The sequence below is a fragment of the Mytilus galloprovincialis genome, chromosome 6, assembly GCF_965363235.1.
Source record: "Mytilus galloprovincialis chromosome 6, xbMytGall1.hap1.1, whole genome shotgun sequence".
Taxonomy (NCBI): Eukaryota; Metazoa; Mollusca; class Bivalvia; order Mytilida; family Mytilidae; genus Mytilus; species Mytilus galloprovincialis.
In genome coordinates this window covers 72,840,920-72,866,569 of record NC_134843.1, presented here as the reverse complement: position 1 = coordinate 72,866,569, position 25,650 = coordinate 72,840,920, and the positions used below count along the sequence as shown (strand labels likewise).

Below are 25,650 nucleotides of genomic sequence, written 5' to 3'. Positions count from 1 at the left end.
AACTTGTTCAGTTTATTCTTTTTTGATACTGTATAACACCTTTTGTCCAAGGTTAGAGAGGGACAAGTGAGGATGAATCACGCATATGTGGAACCCTGCCACACTCAGCAGGATCCTGTAAAGTGTCAGTATTTAACGTCTCTTTTTTGTCTCCAATATTTATTTTCCTTTATTGCCTTTAGCGTGTCGTCCTATTTCTTTGTCGTATGCAACAGTTTAGTTAATTATTAATGTCAACAAATAAAAAGATGACCAATTCAACATACATTCCAGAATACCATCTTCATAATGAACATCCAAATTCACGATATACTTAAGTGATTTTAAAAAATACATTTCAATTAGTATGAAACTGACATAAAGTGAAAATAAAGTGATGTCTTCCGTTTATCCTAAACATCTTTAGATGAATAAATTTTTTCATTAATACTTATCTCGTAAAAGGAAGTGTACAACAACTTTAAGTGTTAACATTTAAAGTGATGAATATCGACCATACTGCCAACTCCTGGTGCATAAGATGGCAAAAAATCCAATATAGTTAGAACAAAATGTACCTAGCATTTTTGATAAAAAGCCCACATTTCGTTTCTTTCCCTGAATATTGTTTACGTTTTGGTTACCCGAACTGATTAATTAGGCGAGTTGTTTTTATCACTCTCTGTCAAATGTAACTACACAAGGTCACACTCATAAATGGAGTATTCACAAAGAAGGGAGAACAGTGGTGAAGTGGTTAGCATATCAAACTACACATACAAAGGTTCGTGGTTTGATCACCTTTCCGTGGAAAAAACCCAAGACCTGAATTTTCAGCTCTTCATTGACACCATATGCGAATATGATCTTGAGAAACAGTTATAGTCCGTCGGAAAGGGATGATAAATGACTGACCCGTGTGAGGAGAGAGCAATATCTCTTGCACGTAAAAGACACCCTTGTAGACTTCGGAAAAGAGCAGACTTCTGCTGCTATACAAGGCATCACTCGCACTAGTAAAGTGAAAAGAGATTAATATTAGTTGGAATTATTTGTTTTCCAATCCACTATAAATCAATATGTGTAAACAAATTAGACTAATACAACATGGGGGGGGGGGGGGGAATTAAAGTTTTGAATTCATCATAGATAGGCACATAGCTCTAAACTCTTTACAATGTTGATTTGCCCTGGTGTTTATTAATACCTAACTGTCAGTCTACATAATATGGATATTATTGCCATAAAAATATAAACGTTACAAATGTTGGTCACCAGATGTGCATTGCGACACTTAACTCTTTTTTCAGTGATGCCGGAGGCCAACACATATTGTAATATCGAAAATCTTGTATAAATGACCTTAAATAAAGCCGAATTTGGACGATAAGGTATCACAGCTTTTCATTAGGAATATATATTCCTATCTAAACAAAAATATCAACTATATAGGGAGAAGTAAAATTAAAGGACACTGGTAACGTCTTTTCTTTCTTTCAAAGAATTTCCTGATCTTCATTTTTCGGTGCTTCCTTTTTAATATTTATTTAGTTTTTGTTATTTAAGTATGTCGGATGTTAAAACCGACTCCTCGAGCTAAAGTTGTTTGTATGTAAACACTCTACCTGATTGATTCATATTTTTGTTTTGTCATTAAAAAAAGCTTCCTTTCATCGAGACCAGTTTCTCTAATTCTTACTCAATTTTTCCCTTTCATGACTTGTAATATTTTAAAAATAGATCGACTTATGATTCGTTTCATCTCAGTTCTTCATTTGCCAAATTCGATAATGACGTCCAAATTTCTTGCTTTCCTCTGAAATTCCTAATATGACGCCACGAAAAAAGGTGACAATGTCTGATGACAGAACAAATCTTTTTTCAGGTCGTTTGAAAAGAAGGCTAAGAATGTCTGCAATTCGTCTCAAAATCAGGAAAATAAAATTCCATTACCAAATCACGTGCAAAATAATATTTATCCACCTTTTTTTTTTATTCATCAACTCAACGATAATTTTTTTTTAATAAAATATCGTTGCAACAAGATATCAAGGATACACAAACAGAACATTCCAACGCCTCCTCATTAAAAAAACGAAGAAGGAAGTAATCCTTACCAGGAAAATATTCGGTAAGTGTGTTTAATCATTAAGACATTTTGTAATTGAAAATGATGATCATGAATCAGAATTTTGTACATGTCCTCAAAAAGAATAACTCCGGCTTCAGCATTTGTTTATGAAAACTGGGAACTACTATTAGTGCTCATCAAGAACAACATGGAGTTGATTTGCGTTTTCATAATTTTTCTCGTTGATTTGTCTTCTATTATGTTTGCGACTGGTGAGTTAATTTTAAAGTATATTTACTTTTATAAATAATGACTTAAATGGAGAGTTGTCTCATTGGCACTCATACCACATCTTCTAATATCTATCAATATCTGTTACATCCTTTTTGCAGATAGTAAACTTTGTATTGATGCAGTATATGTAGACATTTATCGATGTTCCAATCTCGTGTATCGATCTTAAAGAGACAAATCCAAGTCACAAACAAACACCGAGAGAATAGCGAGAATTGGTTGTGTCGCTAGAGCTGCAGGTGTCTCATGCTATGCATTCAACACCGACAATGCTCATTCAAACTGAACCAATATGTCATTTTGGGAATATGTCATAATCGTTAAAATTAAACAAGTGATTGTTTTTTTTTTATAATATCGTATTTAACCAATTATAATAAGTATGATAATACATGCACATACTACAATAAAAATAAATATTGCCATCCTAAACACATTTTGTACTTTTATATGATTTAAAATGATAAGCAATGTAAATATTAAATAGGTACAGATAACATAGCGTTTACAAAGAAAACAAGAATAATTCATTGCCCTTGACAATTTAATCTGACATCCAGTTAAACAATTACGGGATTATCGAAAAACGAAAAAAACCCAGAAAAAACAAGACGTTTCTGTTAAACCTCATTAGACGATTAAGGATTTCAATCAAACTATTGCAAAGTTCCCGAAGTTAAGAATAATTGAAAGTTAAAAAAAGGTAGTAAAAGTACAGTTTGTTTAGATATCAGATTAAAGTACTATATTCAGAATTATTTCTTCCCTTCATAAACTCTCTCATGTCATATTTAATCACGAACCTTTCTGACTATCCACAAGATGCCAAGATTGTACACCGAAAATATGACAGAATATGCTTGTGAAATTGTACCGTAAAGGCAATATGTATGAAAATGGTTAACTTCCAAAGTAGATGTCGCTGAAATAAAAAAAAAATCACTCCTATGAATAAAGATTAATTTATGACAACTTCGAAAAAGGCAAACAGTAAATTTATTTACAATAAAAATTTCATGCACGCACGTCAAAGTACCTCTACCATATTTCTTTGTCACAACCATTGGACAAGGAACCTTAGCTTATACGCAATTTGAGGTTCAAAACGGCGTCAAGAAACCAACATGACGTAAGTTCTTGTTCAATGTCAATCATATTCATTGAAGAACGTTAATAAGGGTTATGACCATTAAATTGAAAGCTCATACTACATAATTTCAAAACTAGAATATAATATATTTCGAATTTATAAAATTTCTTATTTGCATTCCATTGAATGCTTTGTTTAACAGGCCGTTTCAAAATTTCATTATCTTTAAGGTCACACAGATCCACCAACAGATGTTCGAATAGATATAATTGATAATACAGCTAAAATTACATGGATGATCCCTTCTAACAAAGGGGTGATGTGGTCTCGGATTCAGCTAAACGATTCAAAAGATGACAACGTGTTTTTAGATTCAGGAAGACCATTTAAAGATATACCATTTCCACACTCTAGCTTTGAGATTGCAAATTTAAAGATGTGTTCAGAATATTATGTGGGAGTAAAATTTATTGGTCAAGAAGAAATTTCAGAATATACCATACAAAAGTTTTGGATGACAAGTGAGTTCATATTACAATAAGACTTTGAATACAAATTGTTGGTGTTCTTCAAAAAGTTCGAAAATGCTTAAGTTGTTATTGGCTTTGTTGTCAGTAGCTGCGAGTACTTTCAGATCCTAATTGGTGTCTTTTTGTTGTTGGGATGTACAAGTACCCGGTCACGTGCACTCTGTGGTTTTGATATTTGTATTTCTATTTGTATTCATCTGATATGAGTTAAGCCTTGTTTAACTGATTTTTATAGTTCTTTCTTATCTTGGACTGTTACACCACTGTCCCAGGTTAGGGGAGGGTTGGGATCCTCTTTACATGTTTAACCCAGCCACATTCTGTATGTATGTGCCTGTCCCAAGTCAGGAGCCTGTATTTCAGTTGTTTTCGTTTGCTGTGTTACTTATTTGTTTTTCGTTCTATTCTTTGTACATAGATTAGCCCGTTAGTTTTTACGTTGGAATTGTTTTACATTTGTCATTTCGGAGCCTTAAATAGCTGACTTTGTTGTATGGGCTTTGGTCATTTGAGACGACCGTACGGTGACCTATAGTTGTTAATTTCTGTGTCATTTGGTCTCTTGTGAACAGTTGTCTCATTGCCAATCATACCACATCTTCTTTTTATATGAAATAAAAAGTATTCCAATCTTCCATCTGCATATTTAAATAAAGGCAACCGTAGTAAATTATTCATAAATCGATTGAGAAAAAAAAAACAAATCCGGGTTACAAACTAAAACTGAGGGAAACACATCAAATATAAGAGAACTACGACACAACAGAAAAACAACACTAAAATGTAACACACACAAAAACGAACTTTTATATAACATTGACTATTTTCCTGACTTGGTACAGGACATTATGATACATTCTTTATTCCAATGTATTAATTGGTTGGTTGGTATTTTGATTGAATGTGTTGTTACCTGTCTGATAAGTGAAATTAGTAGATAAACCCTTTCTACAAAAAAGACACGACGAGGAACAATTCCTTAATCAAATACACGAGGACGGGTTTTTATCAAAAATCAAAGAAAACTGACATGTCTTCCTCTGTCTCATGTTTAGACTTATACTTCGAATTTGACATACGTGGACTTCTAAGTACCAGAATATATGACAAACGAGACGATTTAAATTTTGAAATAAACAATTTCCCCACCTAAGTAGCAATAAACCAACTTCACCTGTATATGCGATATAAATTTTCCAACTCATTCGGTATTCAAGAGCTTGCAGCTATTCTTTATAAAACTTCACGATTGTCTGAAATTAGCAACTATAGGCCACCGTTTATTAAAACAGCAATTGTAAGTTTACTCTCTGATTTGCGCTTTAACAATTGCAAACTTATTTACAGATACCACATTTACTGCTGAAATTTACCAAAATGTTACTTTATCATGGAGAACCAGTTGGACTGAATTTTTTGATGTTATGACACCCAATGGAGTTGCTATATATCAAGTACAATTTGACAATATTATTCGAAATATTGCTGGAACAAAATTCATATATGATTTAATGACATTGGATGTAAGCACCATCAACATTACCGTTACGAGTGTGGTAAAGACAGATGCTGGGCTGTACAGATCAAGGGAATATGGTTATAGGAATATGATCATTGACAATGGATGCTGTATTTTAGTTGTAACAAGTACGAAATTAATTTGTTAACTCATCTAAAACATTCAACAAAGTGAACTAATTTTTGTTTTCTGGTTATCGTTTTTTTGACAGAACCAATGACACACAACTGGTACCGCCATTCATATCGTGGTATCTTTGATGGGTATATTTGAAATTCTAAGATTCAGAAAATGTGTGTAGTGATGTCATAGATTGTAACGAACGTAATCAATGCATCACTGGTATATTATTAAGTCAGGGATTTCGTTACCATACATTACTTAAAACTTTTATCAATTTATTTCATAGATTATTAAATTTGGCTCTTCACAGGGTTTCCGCTGGCGATACAACTAATAACTTTGGCGATTAAAATTCAACATTTGCGAAAGAATATATATAAAACGATTTAATTCATCCATCTTGTTTATTTATTTTTGTCGAGTTACTCGGATTTTACCTGATCAGACAATACTCGGAATTTACCTTGAAGTCGTTTAGATTTTGACAGAAAATCAACAATCATCTGATTGCAATTTATAGCTGTAGGCAACAAAGGACTAATTATTAAAAGTGTTGATTGTATTGTTTGACAAAATGATATGGTTAAATGGGGTCCGTCAAATGTCCATAAAGGATTTATTAACCACTTTGCGACGCACGTGTTTGAAGCAAACTTTTATGTCTCTTCTTCTTCTTTACACGATAGGCCGGAGAAGAAAACTGGTGTTATGACGACAAATGTTCAAATGCAAGAAAAATCTCAGAACTCTATCCTTTGACTTTGATATAGATAATTGATTTGAGAGGGTACATTAAAAGTTGTATGAGTGACACACGTGTTTCAAGCATGGATTTACGTCTTAACTTTTTCATTTAAGATGGTCCAGAAAAGAAAACTGTCGTTATGAAGAAATATAATATTAGGGTTGGGTACAAACCCGCAAATGAGGGCAACCCTTCTATGTAATGTTGTTATTTGAAGAAACTTTCCCAAAATACTATACATCTATCTGGTATATGTTCAAAACATTTGTAAGAATTTTGTTTTATGCCGGGATTTATATCTTTTTTATTATTAAAAGTAAGTAGACCCCTCTTTTAGAAAATATAATGAATGTTCCCCCTTTTACGTTAAAAAAAGTTTTCTTTTTAAAAGTAAATGTTAAGTGTTTATTTATTACAATGTATATATATAAAAGAAGATGTGGTATGATTGCCAATGAGACAACTGTCCACAAGAGACCAAAATGACACAGACATTAACAACTATATGTCACCGTATGGCCTTCAACAATGAGCAAGGCCCATAACGCATAGTCAGCTATAAAAGGCCCCGATATGACAATGTAAAACAATTCAAACGAGAAAACAAACGGCCTCATTTCAATAAAAAAATGAACTATATAAGATAAGTTTGAGGGAATGGTCATAAACAACAATGGGGCTCGTCTTATTATTTTTAGGGGGCGGGGGGTGTTAGAAAGAATGAAAATTTTAACAAAAAAATATTTGTGTTACTTGGCGAAAAAAATGATAAAGTGGTGAAAAAAATATTGTTTTGGCAAAAGAGGTGTCGAAATAATTTGCACAGTGGACCTGGATGTAAAACTTATTAAAAACGGTATTTCACATCCTAAATTTTAACGGTAATATTGTACTAAAATCGCGGAAATCACTATGTGATCCGTGTTAACTCATCGGACCTTTAAACAAACTTATTAGTAAAGGTTATCTTACCAATGTTTTAATTAGATCTTTGAATATAGTTTACATTGGCACTGATATCGATTTTGTCATCAGCAAATTAAAACAAAACTTAATGTTTATTCTTTTCAAACGGGACGAATAAAGACACAAACACGTTCAGTTTTGATCTGTTTTAACTCCTAATAATCCTACTGCTATCGAATAATTCATTTTTGGCATTGCACAAGTCATGTTTTCTTTGACTGTCCATGACATTAAAATACTTAATTCCTGTGATGTGTTTCAGTTGATATTAGTCTCTGATGCATGTTTTTTTAAAATTCTGGGCCGGCACTAAGCCCGTCAATTATATGATATGGGTTTGAGATAGAGTTTCTGCGGATCTACATTATTTTCTGCGGTACATGAAAATTAAAAGATTTTAGGTAATTGAAATAAAAAACATTTTTTTATTAATTTTGTATGAGAAGAAGATGCCAAATATTTGTAACAATGAATGTTCATTGTTTTATTATGCACAGAATGCATGACCCGTATTTGGGGATTTCCCAAACCAGGTTATTTTTAGAAATGTAAACAAGGTACCATGTTTTTACAAAAACTCGTTGTCGAAACATGGGAAATGATTTTTAGTTTGCGTTATTTTCTTAAAATAGTTATTTTCTATTATATTTTGATTATTATATATACATAATATACAGTTTTCACCATTTAGAAAATAATCATAATATAGATATCTTTACTTTCAACGTAAACGTTTTTGAGAATTTTTATAGGTAACATGTTCCAGTAACTGAAAGTGATTTTTAAACCTCTCAAATATCTACGTGGTGTTTTTTTTAACACTTTGCAATTTTACTGCAACCAAACAGATTAAACTGAAAAAAAATTGTCAATGATTTATCAGTTGTTCCGAAGAGGATAATTTGCTACAACATACTGTGTGAAGATTTCTGATTTTTAGTTGTAGTATGAAGCAGTTTTTTAGTCTGTCGTATATACCCAATAAAAATATGAAGGGATATGGAGAAAATGTACATGAGACAATATTTATATTAATACATAATACATGGTAAAACACAAATTTGGAACGTTTTTATTGTTGGCCTCCACCTTCAAGTCACCATGAGGCATTCAACAATGATCAACATTTCTCATAACTGGTAGTAAGTTTAAGTTGACCCTTCAAATCGGTTTGAGCAGAATTCATGGCTAAATGTTTTATACCAAACTACATTCCTATTTTTGTGACTGTTTGTTGATACTTTTCAATTTCACCAAAACCGAAAAGAAATGAAAACATTGACTAGGATTTCTCAACCTTTACTAAGAGGAATAATTTGACAGCTTTAAGATTTTATATCTTTTGTCAAACGGAGTGGGGAAGGGATATAGTATTTCATCTGTCCATCACAAAGTTAAAGTCCATCCATCTAGTTTAAACCTATTTATCCATAGTCGATTGGGAAACAAGTTATTGCAACTTATATTAATCCCTTTCCACTTTGCAGGTGCGAGTGCTGCCTTGCAGCGGCATTAGCCTTCTTTTTTTCGAAATCCACAAGGGTGTCTTTTACGTGCAAGAGATATGGCGCTCTCTAAAAACGGGTCAGCCATTTATCGTCCTCTTCCGATGGACTATCAACGCTTCTCAAGACCACACTCGCAAATGGTGTCAAGGGAGAGCCGAAAATTCAGTCCCAGAAATGTTATCTCCTGAACGGGGATCGATCCAGGAACCTTTGTGTTAGTAGTCATATGCAATAACCATTACACCACGCCTCTCCATCTATCTGTGCACGTATAAGCCATAGTTCATGACATTCTGTTCATAAGATTTTGTTCATAGATGCATCTTGACTAAACAAGGAGTCCTGATAAAAATAAGGTTATCTTGACTTACATTTCATATACTTGTATGAGTGACTAATTTAAGTTTGCATTAGAGTCCATCTGTGAGATACAACTCGTGGTGAAATTATGTCTTGTCAGTAGATGCGTCTGTAATAGTCAGAATCGAGGTTTCTAAAAAAAATGTCACGAGTTTCAAAATCAAGTCTTGAAAATGAATTAGATGATATTCCATTTCATCAACTGCACTTAAAAGATATCTCATTTCATCAACTGCACAATTAAGTTATATTTTATAGCATTATCATAACTAATTGGATTGGACCAGTTCTGGCAATTGTGGATCAACACCCTCAACATACCAATTGTTTTTATAATATTTTGCACTTTTTTCACACCAAAAAATTCCATATTTTCGGCCCCAAAATTTGGTGTGGGCACCAATTAACTCTCTTTTTATTAATTGGTTTTGGCTTTTACCTAGCTCTCAGTAACTGTAAGTACTCTCAAATTGTACTTTCTTGTTAATTTGACCCTGCTGATACTATTTGTAATGTTTTTTTGTTATTTCGTGTTTACTTATTCAGGATTATTTCTTGTCTATATACCAGCTTTGATAAGTGGTTGGTTTTGCTATAAATTTTCATTTCTTTTTACTATGAACATCAAAATTATATATTTTGTAAAAATATTTCCATTCTTCTTTAAACTGTATACCGAACAACAAAATTATTTTGATTTATCTGTGGGCATTATTGTAAATGGCAGATTTTTGTTAAAGGTTATGTTAATTTTCTGAACACATTTCACAGCAGTATGATACTGTCACTTTTATTGTTCGCCTCTTATTTTATTGATTTTGTATTTACATTGTATCATAGATAAAATGTATCCGTTCAGTGTATGTTCCTTGTGTAAATATGTCTTTTGATTGAGTGAAGCCATTTCAATTTCTATTTTATAGTGTGTCTTTCTATGTTGTGATGTTCCGCTATTGTTTCAGATAAGGGTGAATGTTGGAACCTATTAAAACGTTTAAATACGATGCAATTGATTGTTCCTCTCCAAAATCAGAACTATGATGTTCCGTAGTTCGTTTGTTAATGTGATCCATAAGTGTTTCTCGTTTCTCGTATTTTACAAGATTAGACCATTGTTTTTCCCGTTTGAATGGATTTACACTTGTAAGTTTTGGGGCCCTTGATAGCTTGTTACTCGGTGTTAGCCAGGCTTCGAGTTTAAGACCGTACTTTGACCTATAATGGTTTACTTTTATACATTGTGACAATGTATAATAGTCATATGACATTTTCATTTTAAATGCACCAACCTAACTTACGTATATAACTTACATATAACATTCCAAAATAGGAAAATTACAAATATACCACGCTCGAAAGAAAATTCAACTCAACCATTGTTCAACAGCAAAATCAAAAGCTTCAACCCACCAAACGAATAAAAAAAACTTATTCTTGACAACATATCACCTGTATTGTCTTTTATTCCGATTCGTCAACATAGAAAACTAGAGACTAAGCAATACAAACCCTGCCAAAAACTGGGGGTGATCCCAGGTGATCCGGAAGGGTGAGCACATCCTTCTCCACATGTGGCACCCGTCGTGTTGCTCATGTTATTACAAACCCGGTATATAGTCTAATTATGTAGGTCACACTCGTAAAAAAGAGAACAGGATTGTAGTCACATAAGAAATATATCCGATATCATCTGTGAAACGGCTATTTCATAACGGTCAACCAACTCGTGATGGCAACCATAAAATTTACAAAGGAGTGATTTCAACTTCACCATTTGAAACTCTTGGTTTCATAGCTAACTTGTAAACAGCAACCCTCTTTCAAGGAATCATGATAGGAAATACAATCCCGGTAATATCGTGTCAATTGGGAGTTATATATACTCCGAATGCAGGCGCTGCGTGAATGTTGCTATAAAGAAATAGAAAGTTCTCAATTGGGAAGCTGATATAATCTCTTTTGTCGTAATTTTTTTTTTAACCGACCTTCTTTGTCAATTTCTAGATGTAAGTAAAGATATATATTCACGATTTTTACTGCCGTCCTTGTTAGGAGCATTCCCGATAAAAATTTGTTAAAAGTCTGATCATGATCTTGTAAAAAGAGGCTGAAAATGCAAACTTTTATTTAAATTTGTAAAAATATTTATTTAATCACGCCAACAATCAGATTTTGTTCAGGAAGCGTCCAAATTCAGCCGTTTACATCCGAACTTGACCCGATTATCCCGTTCTCAATCCAATTCTAATCCGATTTGCATCTTTCCCATTGTTAAAAACGACTTAATCTATCCCTACAGCGTCCCGATTCTGCCGAATGCGATCTGACAGACATCAGACAGTGACCAGACAGTGAACCGATGCTGACGGAATATATATTTGTTATAAAACTTTCGCCATATTTGGGATGATCTGGTACTGTCGGAATGCAATCCTATTCATTCTGATGTACCGCATTACAAACGGCTTTGTCTAGACTAAGTCGTATCGTGTTCTGTAGTTGTCGGGACTCAGAAGAGGGTATTATTGCCGAATTTTGCATTAATTACGGTACTTTTCCGGAACGGTTTCGTCAAAAACGGTTCGCATTCGGGATGCAATCTGGACTCAATCGGCAAAAAACAGCAAGGACAAATCTGTCCAGAGCATGCCCGTTCCACACGATACTGTCCAGAAAACACAGATCATCGTTAGAATTTTGGTCCGATACAGCAGAACCTGTCACGACATAATCACGATTGTAATCCGACTAGACAAAATCGAATGAGTTTTCCCGAATGTTACGGGACGCACCTTATTGTCGGAGTTAGACCGACCGCTTTGATCCGTAGGAAACTGTTACGAAAGTATACTACAGCGTGCAGGCAATAATAGGACATTCAAGATCATTGAGGATAGTAATCCGACTTTTTTACTCTTCGTGTCTTAGCACTGTCTGATCTCAAACGGGAGCAATAATCGGCACTGTTCTCGCATTAACTGCATCTGTTGTATTCTTTATCTCTTGATTCATGGGATAGATGCGTTCATCACAGTTTTGAATTATTTAGTGAGAGAACATCATCTATATAGCGGAAAGACTATCCTACATTGAGGTAAATTAAATGGCCTTCCAAATACATTTCGATCCCTAACATCACTAAAGAGACATTAATTGTCGAAATCCGGATATGGTGTAAAAAAATCTAACACCTCATGTTGTGGTTTACCATCTTTGCCGCAAGTGTATTGTTTTCTAAATATTATGGCAAATTCTACTTTCTACTTGGTATTTAGTTAATATAGAGATCCATTTCGTCACACCTTGTGATCAATTAATTTGGCAATCGCCAATGGCAGTCAGCAGGGTTTAAGAACATCAGTTGTTCGACCTGCTAGTCAAATGCCTTTTGTTAAAATATATTTTTTCACTCAAGCCAAGTCAGCCAAACAAGAAGTTTATTCATAGAGATGTGTTCTTTCAAAATTGAATTTATTCAAATGGCAAATTCTTGTCAAATTTAAGCATCTTTGATCATTATTGAAGTAAAATGCACAAAATTTGTCCCACCAGTTTCATTTCCTATTACTAGTATTCAGGTAAAGTATAATATACAATACTTTGTTTATAAATATGTAATTATTTAAAGAAGCTGATACAGCAACCTGTTCAACAGAAGAAGCCCCATTTTTTTCCAAAAAGTTTACTTTCATAATCTATAAAATACCCTGAGAAATAAGACAAAGGGCTACTGTGCAAGCTAATCTAATAGTTTGATTTTACAATAATAATAATGATTCTGAAATTCAAAATCGTGTCACTTTCACTTATAATATAAAACATATTTTTTTTACAGAATTTCTGTCAATAGTTTTGGTATAAAACTTATAAATCCCTTTTTTGTATTTTACTGTTCAACTAAGAAACATAGGCTTGAGTTTAAAGACTCTCTTAATTTGAAGAAATTTGTTGTGACTCTTGGTCACACTTTATAGAATATAAAATATATATGATCAGTACTGTTTATTTAATAATTATATCAATTTTCAGAAAGATTATTGAAATTGTATAAACTATGTTTTATTGCATTAAATATAATCAGAAGTGTTTTAAAACATTCAGCTAGGAATGATCCCACATATAAAAATTACATGTAGTTTATTTCATCCGCCAGATCTAATTTCTTTCAATATAGCTAGGTTTTTAATTTTACATGTAGGTGTCATAATCCACATTTCTGAATTGGTTTTTTTTTACTGCAGTAATATTTTGTCTTTTAATATTTACATTTAGTCCTTCTCTGAAAAATAGGGGGAAATATCTCTTCTTTATATTATCATAACATAGTTATAAATCTAGTTTCGTTTATTTTCTTTCTAATTTTTGTAAAGTAAACTCCTTTTTTAATTTTTATGCATTTTGCTGGGTTTTTATTTTTGACTGGTGATATTAAGGGGAGATAACCACTTGCACAAATCGGCATAAAAACCACCGCTTCGGTTTGAAATCAATTTGACGTTTGCGTATCCAACATTCTATTGCCGAGATATTCATATCGAGTGTTTGTCTTAATGAGATGCTTTATTAAATTTAAATTCAGCCCATCATTTTTAGTTTCCTCGTAAATATTAAGATTTTTCGTTCAGGAGACTTGACAATTTTCACCCAAACTCCAAGTTTGCAGATAAAATAAAGAATAAAGGGCTTTGATTTTGACGAGAATAAACTATGGATACTCAAGATTAGTTAGGTCAATAAGTTTTTATTACGACAATAGTATTCAGTGAGTTAAAATGAGGTTTGTCTCATCCGTTTTTTTAACGAATTTTCACGGTCACGTGACTCAATTGTTGCTGATAAACTTGGGGTCAAACCGTGACCTGCTTTCCAACTGTCTATCCTGAGTTGAGGTGAATTAAATGGCCTTCCAAATACATTTCGATCCCTAACATCACTGAAGAGACATTAATTGTCGAAAGCCGGATATGGTGTAAAAAAAATTTAGCACCTCATGTTGTGGTGTACCATCTTTGGCGCAAGTGTATTGTTTTCTACTCGGTATTTAGTTAATATAGAGATCCATTTTGTCACACCTTGTGATCAATTAATTTGGCTATCGCCAATGGCAGTCAGCAGGGTTTAAGAACATCAGTTGTTCGACCTTCTAGGCAAATGCGTTTTGTTTATATATATTTTTTTCACTCTTTTGGTCTTTTGGAAAATGTTGTTTGTGCTGTATTAAGACCCTCCTACAACAAAATTTGTTATATGCACACGTATAAAAAATGCGGTTTTTATCCAACACAATCATAGGTTTGAACGTTGTTTTCAATTTATACTCTTTCAAATTCAAGAGTTTATCCTGAATTGAGGTGAATTAAATGGCCTTCCAAATACATTTCGATCCCTATTAACATCACTGAAGAGACATAAATTGTCGAAATCCGGATATGGTGTAAAAAAATCTAACACCTCATGTTGTGGTATACCATCTTTGCCGCAAGTGTATTATTTTCTACTTGGTATTTAGTTAATATAGAAATCCACTTTGTCACACCTTGTGATCAAAGAATTTGGCAATCGCCAATGGCAGTCAGCAGGGTTTAAGAACATCAGTTGTTCGACCTGCTAGTCAAATGCGTTTTGTTTATATATATTTTTTTCACTCTTTTGGTCTTTTGGAAAATGTTGTTTGTGCTGTATTTAGACCCTTCTACAACGAAATTTGTTACATGCACACGTATAAAAATTGCGGTTTTTATCCAACGCAATCATAGGTTTAAACGTTGTTTTCAATTTAGACTTGTTTATATATATATATATATATATACACACACACACATAGATGGAAAAGGAAGCCTAGATAACATGTCAGTGTACTTGTAGTGTATAAATTTGTATTCTCATTGTTTGACCTCATGATGTAATGAATCTAACAAATAAACTATGAATCAACAGCATTAAAGAAATTAAGATTTTTTTGCTATAAATTTGTCATAGCATTTATTGCAACAGAGAAACAGAACCAACTTGTCAATCAAAACTTGATGACGATTGGACTACTGACGGGCGATCCTGCAGTAAAAAAGTTATATCAGGAGCCTCTGGGTAATCCATAGCAGCTTAAAGTAAATTCGGCCAGTCCATTCACAATACATGAAAGCACCAAACTCAGTCTGTTATATATGCCATGACGCTGGTTCTATAATCATTCTTCCAAAACTGAAAAGATCAATGAAAAGCAGCAGAAAATATTCACAATGGGAAAATGGGAGGGCGGGTAAATTCTATAGCTTTGGTCAAGCTCCGAGTAAGGTTTGAATCCAAATGACCAAACCACACGAGATAAATTGCACTGACTAACATTTCACGGGCTAAACTAATTAGCATATGAAAGTGACAAGTAAAAAATTAATCGAACACACCGTCAATTAAAATCATACTAAGTTATATAATTACAATAACTGAATTTATTTATTATTGAATTACATTATATTGAGTTAAAGGATATTGCTAACTTGTTTTCTTTCTTCCGAAAAAGTTCCTGTATGAAGTTGAATTATTCATTTACAGTCATATATACCGTTATAGAATACATTATAACTATTTTCTGAATATACAATATACGGATTGAACGGTAATTTTAATTTTGTTCAATTATTTTAGCAAAACCAGAGAATCCTGTTTTAACCATTGATCATAAGCATCCATTTGTCCACGATAACATTACCTTTACCTGTACTTCAACTGTGCAACGATGGCCTAGATATATACCCTCAAATCTGTCATATCAGTATTTCGGAAACCCAAGAGGATATATCAACAACAATAAGAAGCTTATATTAAACAAAATTACTCAGTCGGACAAAGGCATGAACATATCATGTCAGGCAACTGATGATCTCGGGAAAGTATCAAACATGAGTCAAAGTATTGTTTTGGATCCTTATTGTAAGTATAATATAGTTATCAATATCTAATTTCAACTGGGTTGCGTTCAATATCGTAGCTGCTACGTAGCGCTACCAAGATTTTCACTACTAGTCTAGACGTTAAAAAGACTTGAAATACATTTATTGAAAATCACCTGAATACAATTTTCCTTGTGTAACCCAGGGAAGAATACACAAGGGGGCCCTGTGTTTACAATGATCCATCGTCCAGGGATAAACGGTGGACTCTTATAAAAAAAAAAAAAATCTATTTTATATTTTTTCCATACATAAGTTATACATTCATATTAATTACACAGATTGAGTTTGCGTATAAATTATTCACAATATTCTACCAGTAAATAAAATACATCAAAAGTCCCCCAAAACACACTACAATCTACACAATAATTTACCTTTACTTATATAATTGACATTTTATTTTTTGTACTTTTAACACCTGGATTACATTGTTATGTGTCGGTCAGTGATTTTATAGGTCACATGCTCGACCTTGTAAATGCGTGTATTGGATATTTCTATAGTTGGATGTATTATTTTGTTCTAAAAAGAAAAGGAAAGTAAGTACAAATTATTACGTCACTTACTAATGTATAAGATTTATTATAAGTTTTATTTCAGCTGCAAAATTTTCTTTTTTATATGATAATGATTTGTCCATAGATTCAATTAAACTGCTCAGTTCCCGTTTTGCATATGCTATCAATTGACTGGAAGTAAAACTTTTAGACTGATATTTGATTATATTCCTACATTTCCAAATAATCCATTTAACTGTATTCATAATCGTATTAGTTATGACATTGTACTTTTTATTGTAATCGTACATTCCTAGTATGATAAGTTCTTCGCTCAATGGAATATATACAGTGTTATTAAGTACATTATATGTTTTAAGCGCATCAAAACTGTGTTCCCAAACAACCATTATAATGTTACAGCTATGAAAAAGGTGTGTGAGAGTTTCGTTTTCTGTTTTACAAAAATGGGATTTGCCATTATTTGATTTGCCGATTCTAAATAGTTTTTGCTCCGTATAGATAATGTTATGAACAATTTTCCAGCTAATTTGATTTGCTTTCCTAGAGGACATACTTTTATTTAAATTTATCCAGATCTTTTTCCACGGTAATTCCGAATTATACTGAATATTCCATTTTATTTGACAGTTTGGAACTATATCTAAATTTAACGAATATTGGATTAATTTTAAAGATATCTCACTTGGGATTACTACTTTATTCTGTTTATCGTAAAATTTAAATGTATTTTTAATGTAATAACCATTTTTGGGGGGTTCTGGATCAACGTGGACGTTTTTTAGTCTGTCCTTGAACAATTTTGGAATAGCTAATTTCAGCCTTGTCCATTCCGAGATCCAGTTTCTCTTATCTTCAGGAGTATTGTATATAAAGTTGTCGCTTTTGATGTTTTTCGTTTCTTCATCCCAAATATCTTTTATTGTATGAATTCCACTTTTTCCGAAGTTAGCGAAAAAAATAGGTTTTTTGTTGTATTGAATTTTTATGTTTCCAAAAAGTTGTTGGTTTAGGATATCGTTTTTATTTATTGGACTTTGTATACTTAAAAATTTTGACCACGTTTTAATAAACTCAAGATAGTATTTTGGAAAATTTTCCATTTGTAATCCTCGTAAGTCCGAACACTTTGCTAAAAAATTATCACAATTATATTTGATATCAAACTTCTGTAGCCACCATTTGGCTATTGTATTCCAGTTATCGGTTTTTGATCTTAAAATCTTTTGCATACTTTTGATCTGTTTGGATTTAATGAACGAGTCTATATTGATCATACCAATCCCCCCTTCCTCTATCTACCGGTAAGCAACACACGTCCCTTTTAATTAAATTTACTTTTCCCTCCCATATAAAATTCCACATGACATTGTTTATTTCTTTTTTGTATTTTTCAGGTATACCTCGCATTTCGATTTCGAACCCTACTTTAGATATAATCAATGATTTTAATATTAAGACCCTGCCCTTCAATGTTAGGTCACGAGATTTCCAAACCTCAAGACACGCCTTAATCTTCTTTATTTTTTCTAACCATATAGCTTCTATATCAACACTGTATCCATGCATGACTCCCAATGCTTTAATTGGTTCGCTTGACCACCTATTTTTTTTATATTTTTATATTTTGGTGTTTTATTTTTCCAACGACCCAAATATACCCCTACAGTCTTTTCATAATTTATCTTAGCACCCGATGCTTTCTCGTATATTTCTAAAACCTTGAATGTTTCCTCGATTGATTCTTCTGTTCTATTAAAAAATTGTGTATCGTCTGCAAACATGTTAATCTTAACCTCTTTCTTTTCATTTTTATGTCAGGGTGGGGTAAATTTATTCCTTGAATTTTCGGATTAGCCCTAATTGTGGCTGCCATCGGCTCTGCTTGTAAAATGTATAGCATCGGTGATATTGGACAGCCCTGACGGATTGATCTAGAAATTGGGACGTATCTTGATTGAAAACCGTTAGTCATTAAACAAGTTTTAGCATTTTTTAGTAACATTTTAACCCATTCCCGAAAATTTTCCCCAAATTGAAATTTTTCTAAACATGCATCTAACCATTCCCATTCTGCATAGTCAAAAGCTTTTGTTTGATCAAGAAAAAGGATTGATCCTTCTTCGTCTTCCATATCTATAAAATCGAAAATATCTTGTAGCATTCTATTAGAATTAGCTGCTACGACATTGAACGCAACCCTGTAGTGTGATCGACATTCGTTTCATTTCCATGGTACACGCATTGTTTATGCTTTATTTGGCCTTTTCATTTTTTTTTTATTCGAGAGTCACTGATGAGTCTTGTGACGGGGCGTTCGTCATACACAGTTTTAAAACCGATTTCTTTGATTAGTTTATTTAAACATGTCCGGGTATATGCTACAATTTAACAAAAGGGGTATAGCTCTTACACTCAAAACACAATATAGGTAAAGCAGAAGTGTTTTTGCCTACATATGTTTTGCAAAAGGAAAAAAAAGAAAAGTCAATATCGTCTTTTGTCATATTTTGAAAAATAATAACAGTTAGATAGTAATAACAATAAATACTTACCAAATAATTTGAAATGTAAATTACTGCAAGCATGAATCAACATTATTGTTTTGCCGTACAGCGATATGTATATCACGATTGATCAGTTTTTCACAATATGTCCCTTCGTTCTAAAATTTGTAACATAACACATAACATAGGAATCTTACCTTTTTGGAGATCCTGAGCTTACAGGCAATTTATAGTGCAGGTTTTCTTGATCATTATGTATTTTCTTAGTAAGTAATTTGTGAACGTTTGATAGCCTTTTTTAAATTTTTTTTATTACCCATGATATTAGACTGTTAGCTGTCTTGCAGTCCTGCATCTGGTCCGAGACCACAATTGTCGTCCCTTGATTTTCGTTGTTCACAAATATAGTCCCTGGTGTTAAAACTGGGTTACTTGCCATTAATTTTTATACCCCTTCCAAATTTATTTCTCCATGTTTAATGCGTCAAATTGCAAGTAAAGAGGGGTGAAATTACGTATACACTGTAAAAAAATTTGGGTCCAGAATTTTAAAGGAAAGTAGAGATTTGGTCCAGCTGAAAAAGATTAAAAATTAGCACTTCGGAAGCTGTCAAAAGATTTCAAGACGCCCTAAACATAAAATTGTCCATATTTTGAGTTAGAGCCGATGAAGTTTTCTATAATTTTGATATAATTTGTCCCAAAAGTAGTACAACACACTGTAAAAGTTTCTTTGAGAAAGCGCAGGTGTGATTTTTTTTTTATTTTCATTTATGTTCTAAAAGAAATGCACTAAGAAATAATTGTGGTCTCGGACCATCTGTTTCATCTAAGAGTTTTCACTTCTTCTTTGGTATAATCTAGTTTACCTTTTTCGTTGAATGATTAATTTATTGTGTTTTACATAAGATCAAAATATTCTATTAAACTGAATACAGATGGTCCTGACATGATTGTGCTGAAACCTGAATACACGGTTATCAATGTTACAGAAGGAACTTTATTAGGTCCTATACATTGCAATGCAGATTGCAATCCGAAATGTATATTCAATTGGGAAGTTAGAGTTCAAAGAACCAAACATTTTGCACTCATCAATTCAAATCATAATCTAACTGTATCAGACATAAAGAAGAATCAGGCTGGGACCTATCGCTGCAGTGCTATCCATCCTTATAATATAACAATGAGGAGAGGGATAGATCTAGTTGTAAATGTACAGTGTAAGTATCAATTTATCTGTGGAAATATACATTATAGCCGAGAGTGCTAAGAATTGTAAAATCGTCTCCCTTAATAATGAAACAGAAATAAAAGCACAGTTGGGAACTAGTTACAAAAAAAGTATTATTTTCTAAAATGACAAAACCTAAACATTTCAAGTAATGTTTCATCCGGTGTAATGCATGCATCAACCAATTAGCTTACATAACAAAAAAGTTCCACTAAAATTGATTTTTTTTTTTTTTTTTTTTAAATAATTGACTTTTAAATATTTGACATTGAGCGTCCCTGATGAAGGTAATTCCAGAAAAACGCAGCGGAAGATTGAAATTTATATAACATAATGTTTAATTTTTTTCAGTTATGTCTTGGTTTTATTCTCAATGCAAAGTTGTCTAAAGACTACGTCCAAAATATAAATAATGTATTTTTATTTAAATCATAACAGTTTTAAATTAAACGACTTATGATCAATTAAAGATTAATCTACTCTGATAAAAAGGGACACGCTTCAAAAGCGAAACCTTTGCGTATCTTACATTAACAAAAGTCATACATATTCAATATAAAATAACGGTTTTCATTATCATCTTTTGTTCATACTATATCTATAAGGACAATTCAACTCAATGAACTACAGAGCATAGTTGATCGAAGATGGGGTGTTTATTCCTTTCAAAATCTTGTTCGTGCTGGCTAACGCAAAAAATATCTTGTGAATGATTTGTCTTCAAATTTTAACATGCAGTTGGAGGATTTGATACCACAAATGTAGTACTCAGTAGCCACAACAAACTGCATTAGTTAGTTGGTCTTATGTCTGCATTGCAAATTGCAAAAACACATTAAGCATCTAATATTGTAGTGACATAACAGTAAGTTGATACAAGTACTTATAAAGTATTGGTTGTTCCTTTCAGATTACCCTCAAATAAGGGAACTTTGGCTAAGTGATAAAATTAGAACTGACGAATGGAGCAACGCTACAATCTATTGTTTCAGTGAAGACGTGAATCTCAAGTTAAGGTTACGTATTGAAAGTAACCCAGATCCGGAATTAGTATTTAGCTCATCTTTAATAAAGTTACATCCATTACGTTATACGAAAAGGGGTAACGAGTTTTTATCCGAACTGCCTCCTCTTAAATGTGAAGATTCGGGAAACTTTACAATACAGGCTAGAAATGGGATTGAATATGGAGATGCCAGAACAGTAAACTTAATGATTTATTGTAAGTATAATGACAGAAGGCTATATCAGTGTTGACTTTCAACGTATCTTGTAGAATGTTTAAAAAAAAAATCATAACCTACATGAGATGTTGCATTAGTGGATTCATGAATCAAACGTTTAGCATTTCTTTGATTCGATTTTAGTTTACGTATTTTTCAGAATTGTTCGGATTGTTGTTTATCAAGCTTAATATGACTTTATTGATAATTTGACTTTATAAACATTAAGTTTACATTGTTGAAATTACCAAATCATTGTTGTTTTAATTTCAAAATGTACCGCTAACTCATATGACATCAACACACATAGTGTTATTGTAACGTTGATGTGTAAAGCGTCGAAATAATCTTGCCGTTACTTGAAACTACCGTGAGCGTTGTAATGTCAACGATTTTCAAAGTGCAAACGGATGATATTGATTGCAACACTTTTGATTCTACAACCACAGTTTGATTTCTTGAAATATAAGTGATATCTCCTGACATAGTTTAATTATAAAAAGGTTTCGTAATGAAAAAAAAAACAGATATTAAAAACAGTTGATGTTTTTGTAGTATACACTCGGCAGTATTTAGTGTCAAAGTCTAGAATACCTGTTTATAGTTAGTGCGTAGGTCTATATTACCCCTTCATAAATGGAAAAACATACCAATCATTACGACAAGAATGCATATCCTTACCACATAATTATTCTCACTGTAGTCAGCACTTCGGTAGTGACATGAACATCAATTATATGGTAATTTTTTTAAATTTCTTGTTGACAGAAGTATATTTTTTTCGAAATACTAAGGATTTTCTTATCACAGGCATAACCTTAGCCGCATTTGGCACAACTTTTTGGATTTTTGGGTGCTCAACAATACTCAATGCTCTTCAACTTTGTATTTGTTTTGCTTTATTACTATTTTGGTCTGAGCGTCAATGATGAGTCTAATGTAGACGAAGCGCGCGTCTGGCGTATTAGATAATTAGCCTGGTATCTTTGATAACTATTTACATCACTGGGTCGATGACAATGCTGGTGGACGTTTAGTCCCCGAGGGTAACACCAGCCCAGTAGTCAGCACTTCGGTGTTGAAATGCATATCAATTATATGGTCATTTATATAGAAGTATGAATATTTTTTGAAATACTAAGGTTTTTCTTATCGCAAGCAAAGATTACCTTTGCCGCATTTGGCACAACTTTTTTGAATTTGGGTCCTCAAAGCTCTTTAACTTTGTATTTGTTTGGCTTTACTTCTATTTTAATCTGCGCGTCACTGATGAGTCTTATGTAGACGAGACGGGCGTCTGCATATTAGTTTATAAGCATGGTTCCTTTGATAACTATTTGCTACTATTTGATACTTCAACAAATATACACATAGAAGAAAACATTTGAGATATATACAAAACAGGTCAAGCCTTAATCAGTTAATAAACTTTAATCACACTGATCAGATCAATTGTAACTCGCTAAACAAAATGAGCATAATGAAATCAGAGAAATGTATTTTATTAGCAATTAGTGTTGTTTCCTTTCTGATATTACAAGGAATGGGAATGTTATACAAAAACAAAGGATTGAAGCTTGTTGAACGTCTCGCTTGCAACAGAATATTCATAAAAGATTTTCATATCAAACATCTTTGGTGAAAAGAGTAATTTATATTAATATGCACATGATTATTATTAAACAATGTGAATAAATATTTTATTTATCGAAGGAGAACAGACGACGAATTTATATATGTATAATCTCCCTATCCTGTGAAAGTTTCTTACAGCTGGTTAATACAAGGGGCCAAATTTATAATTATATCAATAGCATTTTCTATATTATTTTTTAACTTGTAACATTTCATTCATTATGTTATTTTTCGTTCTTTCAATTCAGCATTTAAAAAAATGAATTCTAAATTATACATTTACTGCTATGTTTTTTTTGTAAACATAATACCGTGACATTTTCAATGCAAATACTGAATCTCTTATTAATAAAATCAAAATCCTCTATTTGCCAAACTTTTAAATATGTTGCTTCACATATTATCAGATGTTAACTCTGATAAAAACATGATAGCTAAAGTTAACTTAGTTTCTAAACATTGATGGTCTTTTTGATGTATTATGCGGGTATACTTGAAGGAATATACGTAGAAAATGATTGAGGAATGAATGCTTTTAAGATAAACACTTTTTCTGTTGCATTTGGTTATTTAACATGTTATTCGATTAGTTTTATGTTAAAAACGTATCACATCACCATAATTTATGAAATTTTAATAATGTAGAATACAGTTAAAGGGTAAATATTATTTTATAGAAAGAAAAATGACAAAAAAGGTGATTTGGACACCCCTCACACAATTTCAGGTAACTTAGATACCAAACATGTTTTGAATGAGAAAACATTCAACACTAAAGCTGTTTTATAATTCATAAATAAATTGCAGGCAAACCTCGTAATGTCATATCAGACTTCAAGAAAATCCAAACAGAAGTTAAAAGAACTGAAGATATAGTAATGCAGCTAGTTTCATTCCCTAAACCAACAGTGGACTGGACTCGTACGACTGGATTCATCTGGATGGTTCAGGAAGATAGATATGATTACAAATATAGAATTTATTCCTCTATACATATTAAGTCGAAAGATGACTTTGGTGAATATGGAATACGTATATGCAATAAACTCGGATGTGTTACAGAAAATATCACTTTAACATTCGAAGGTATAATATTATGATGCATTAATTTGCTTATTATTTTATAAGACACATATACTCGTTGACATGTTCTTCGTATTGCTTTTGTTCGGAACGATTCTTTTGTCTTCACATTCAGTATCGAATAGAGAATGAAAACGGGAAATGTGGCAAAGAGACAACAACAAGACCAGAGAGCAGGAAACACATCAAAACCACCAAAGGAACGATTTCAACTAAAACTTCAGTTGTATTTTTATGCAGACAGTATTTTACCAAATGAGAATTTACATATTTTTTTTTATGAATTGAAGTTTCAAATTTATCCATTGTCGGGAACCTAAAACAAAGTTTGCGTTGTTAATATCTCATAATTATGTTTGCCCATCAACGGGTAGATTAACATGTACAATGTCAATTTGTTATTTAAATGACACCGTTGTTTTATTCGTATTGTGTTAGTATTTATTTATTTTTTCGCAATCACAATCGTGGATGTTTCAGAAACGAGTATCATTTCATAATTCCATGAATATTCATATTGTTGAGTGTATCCGAATTCACACATAATTTTTTCCTTACCTGACCGGACTATTTGCTTTCGGTGTAGTTTGTTTCAATTTCGGAGGAGGTAATAGTAATATATTTTCATACCACAGTCTTTGCATTATTAGGTAAATCAAAATATTATCTGACTATGTTTAAAGTTATGCCAATAGAACACTTTCAATAATATTTTTCTTTGCTTTCATCAGAAATAAAAAAAAACCAAATTGCAAATGTTCTTTTAAACTTCATGACGCGAAATAACGCATTTTTCTGGGTAGAGAAAACGTGCATCTGGCGTAGAAGTTGTGTGCCTTTTTTGTTGTTGATGATGATCTTTTTTTCATTTATTTCATTTAAATTTTTGATAAGTATGGGTCCGTCCGTTAGTCTTTTATAATATCAATCCGGTGATTTTCGCACTTATTCTAAAACTTTATCTATGTATTATTTTGATATTTTGTTTAAATATTGTCATATCATACAAAGTTACAAAATCGAGATCAAGTTTCGTGCATGTTGATTGAGAAATATTTTGAAGGTGTGTCTAAAAGTTATTTCAAAATCTAAGTTGTTAACAAGTTGGTGTGGAATAGTTATTTCGTTTGTTGTTTTGATATTTATAATATTCATATCAATAGACGATAAGATAACGTTAACGATGTTTGTCGATACTTTTATCCATGGAAATATAAAATTACAATACAATCAACAATTTTGTCTGTAATGTTGCAACGTACAGTAAAGTATACAATATATATTCAATTGAATCATTCTAACATGTATTTAT

General features: G+C 32.3%; 1 protein-coding gene across 1 annotated transcript; it reads left to right on the top strand.

Moving 5' to 3' along the window:
* Positions 1–1,995: 1,995 nt before the first annotated feature.
* On the top strand, positions 1,996–24,355 carry LOC143081021 (cell adhesion molecule CEACAM1-like). The gene is made up of 7 exons (XM_076257255.1): positions 1,996–2,110; positions 3,665–3,955; positions 5,312–5,611; positions 15,831–16,115; positions 20,102–20,386; positions 21,308–21,619; positions 24,063–24,355. The coding sequence occupies exons 2-7, from the start codon at positions 3,730–3,732 to the stop codon at positions 24,353–24,355; spliced, it is 1,701 nt and encodes a 566-aa protein (XP_076113370.1). The 5' UTR covers positions 1,996–2,110; positions 3,665–3,729.
* The last annotated feature ends 1,295 nt before the right edge of the window (positions 24,356–25,650 follow it).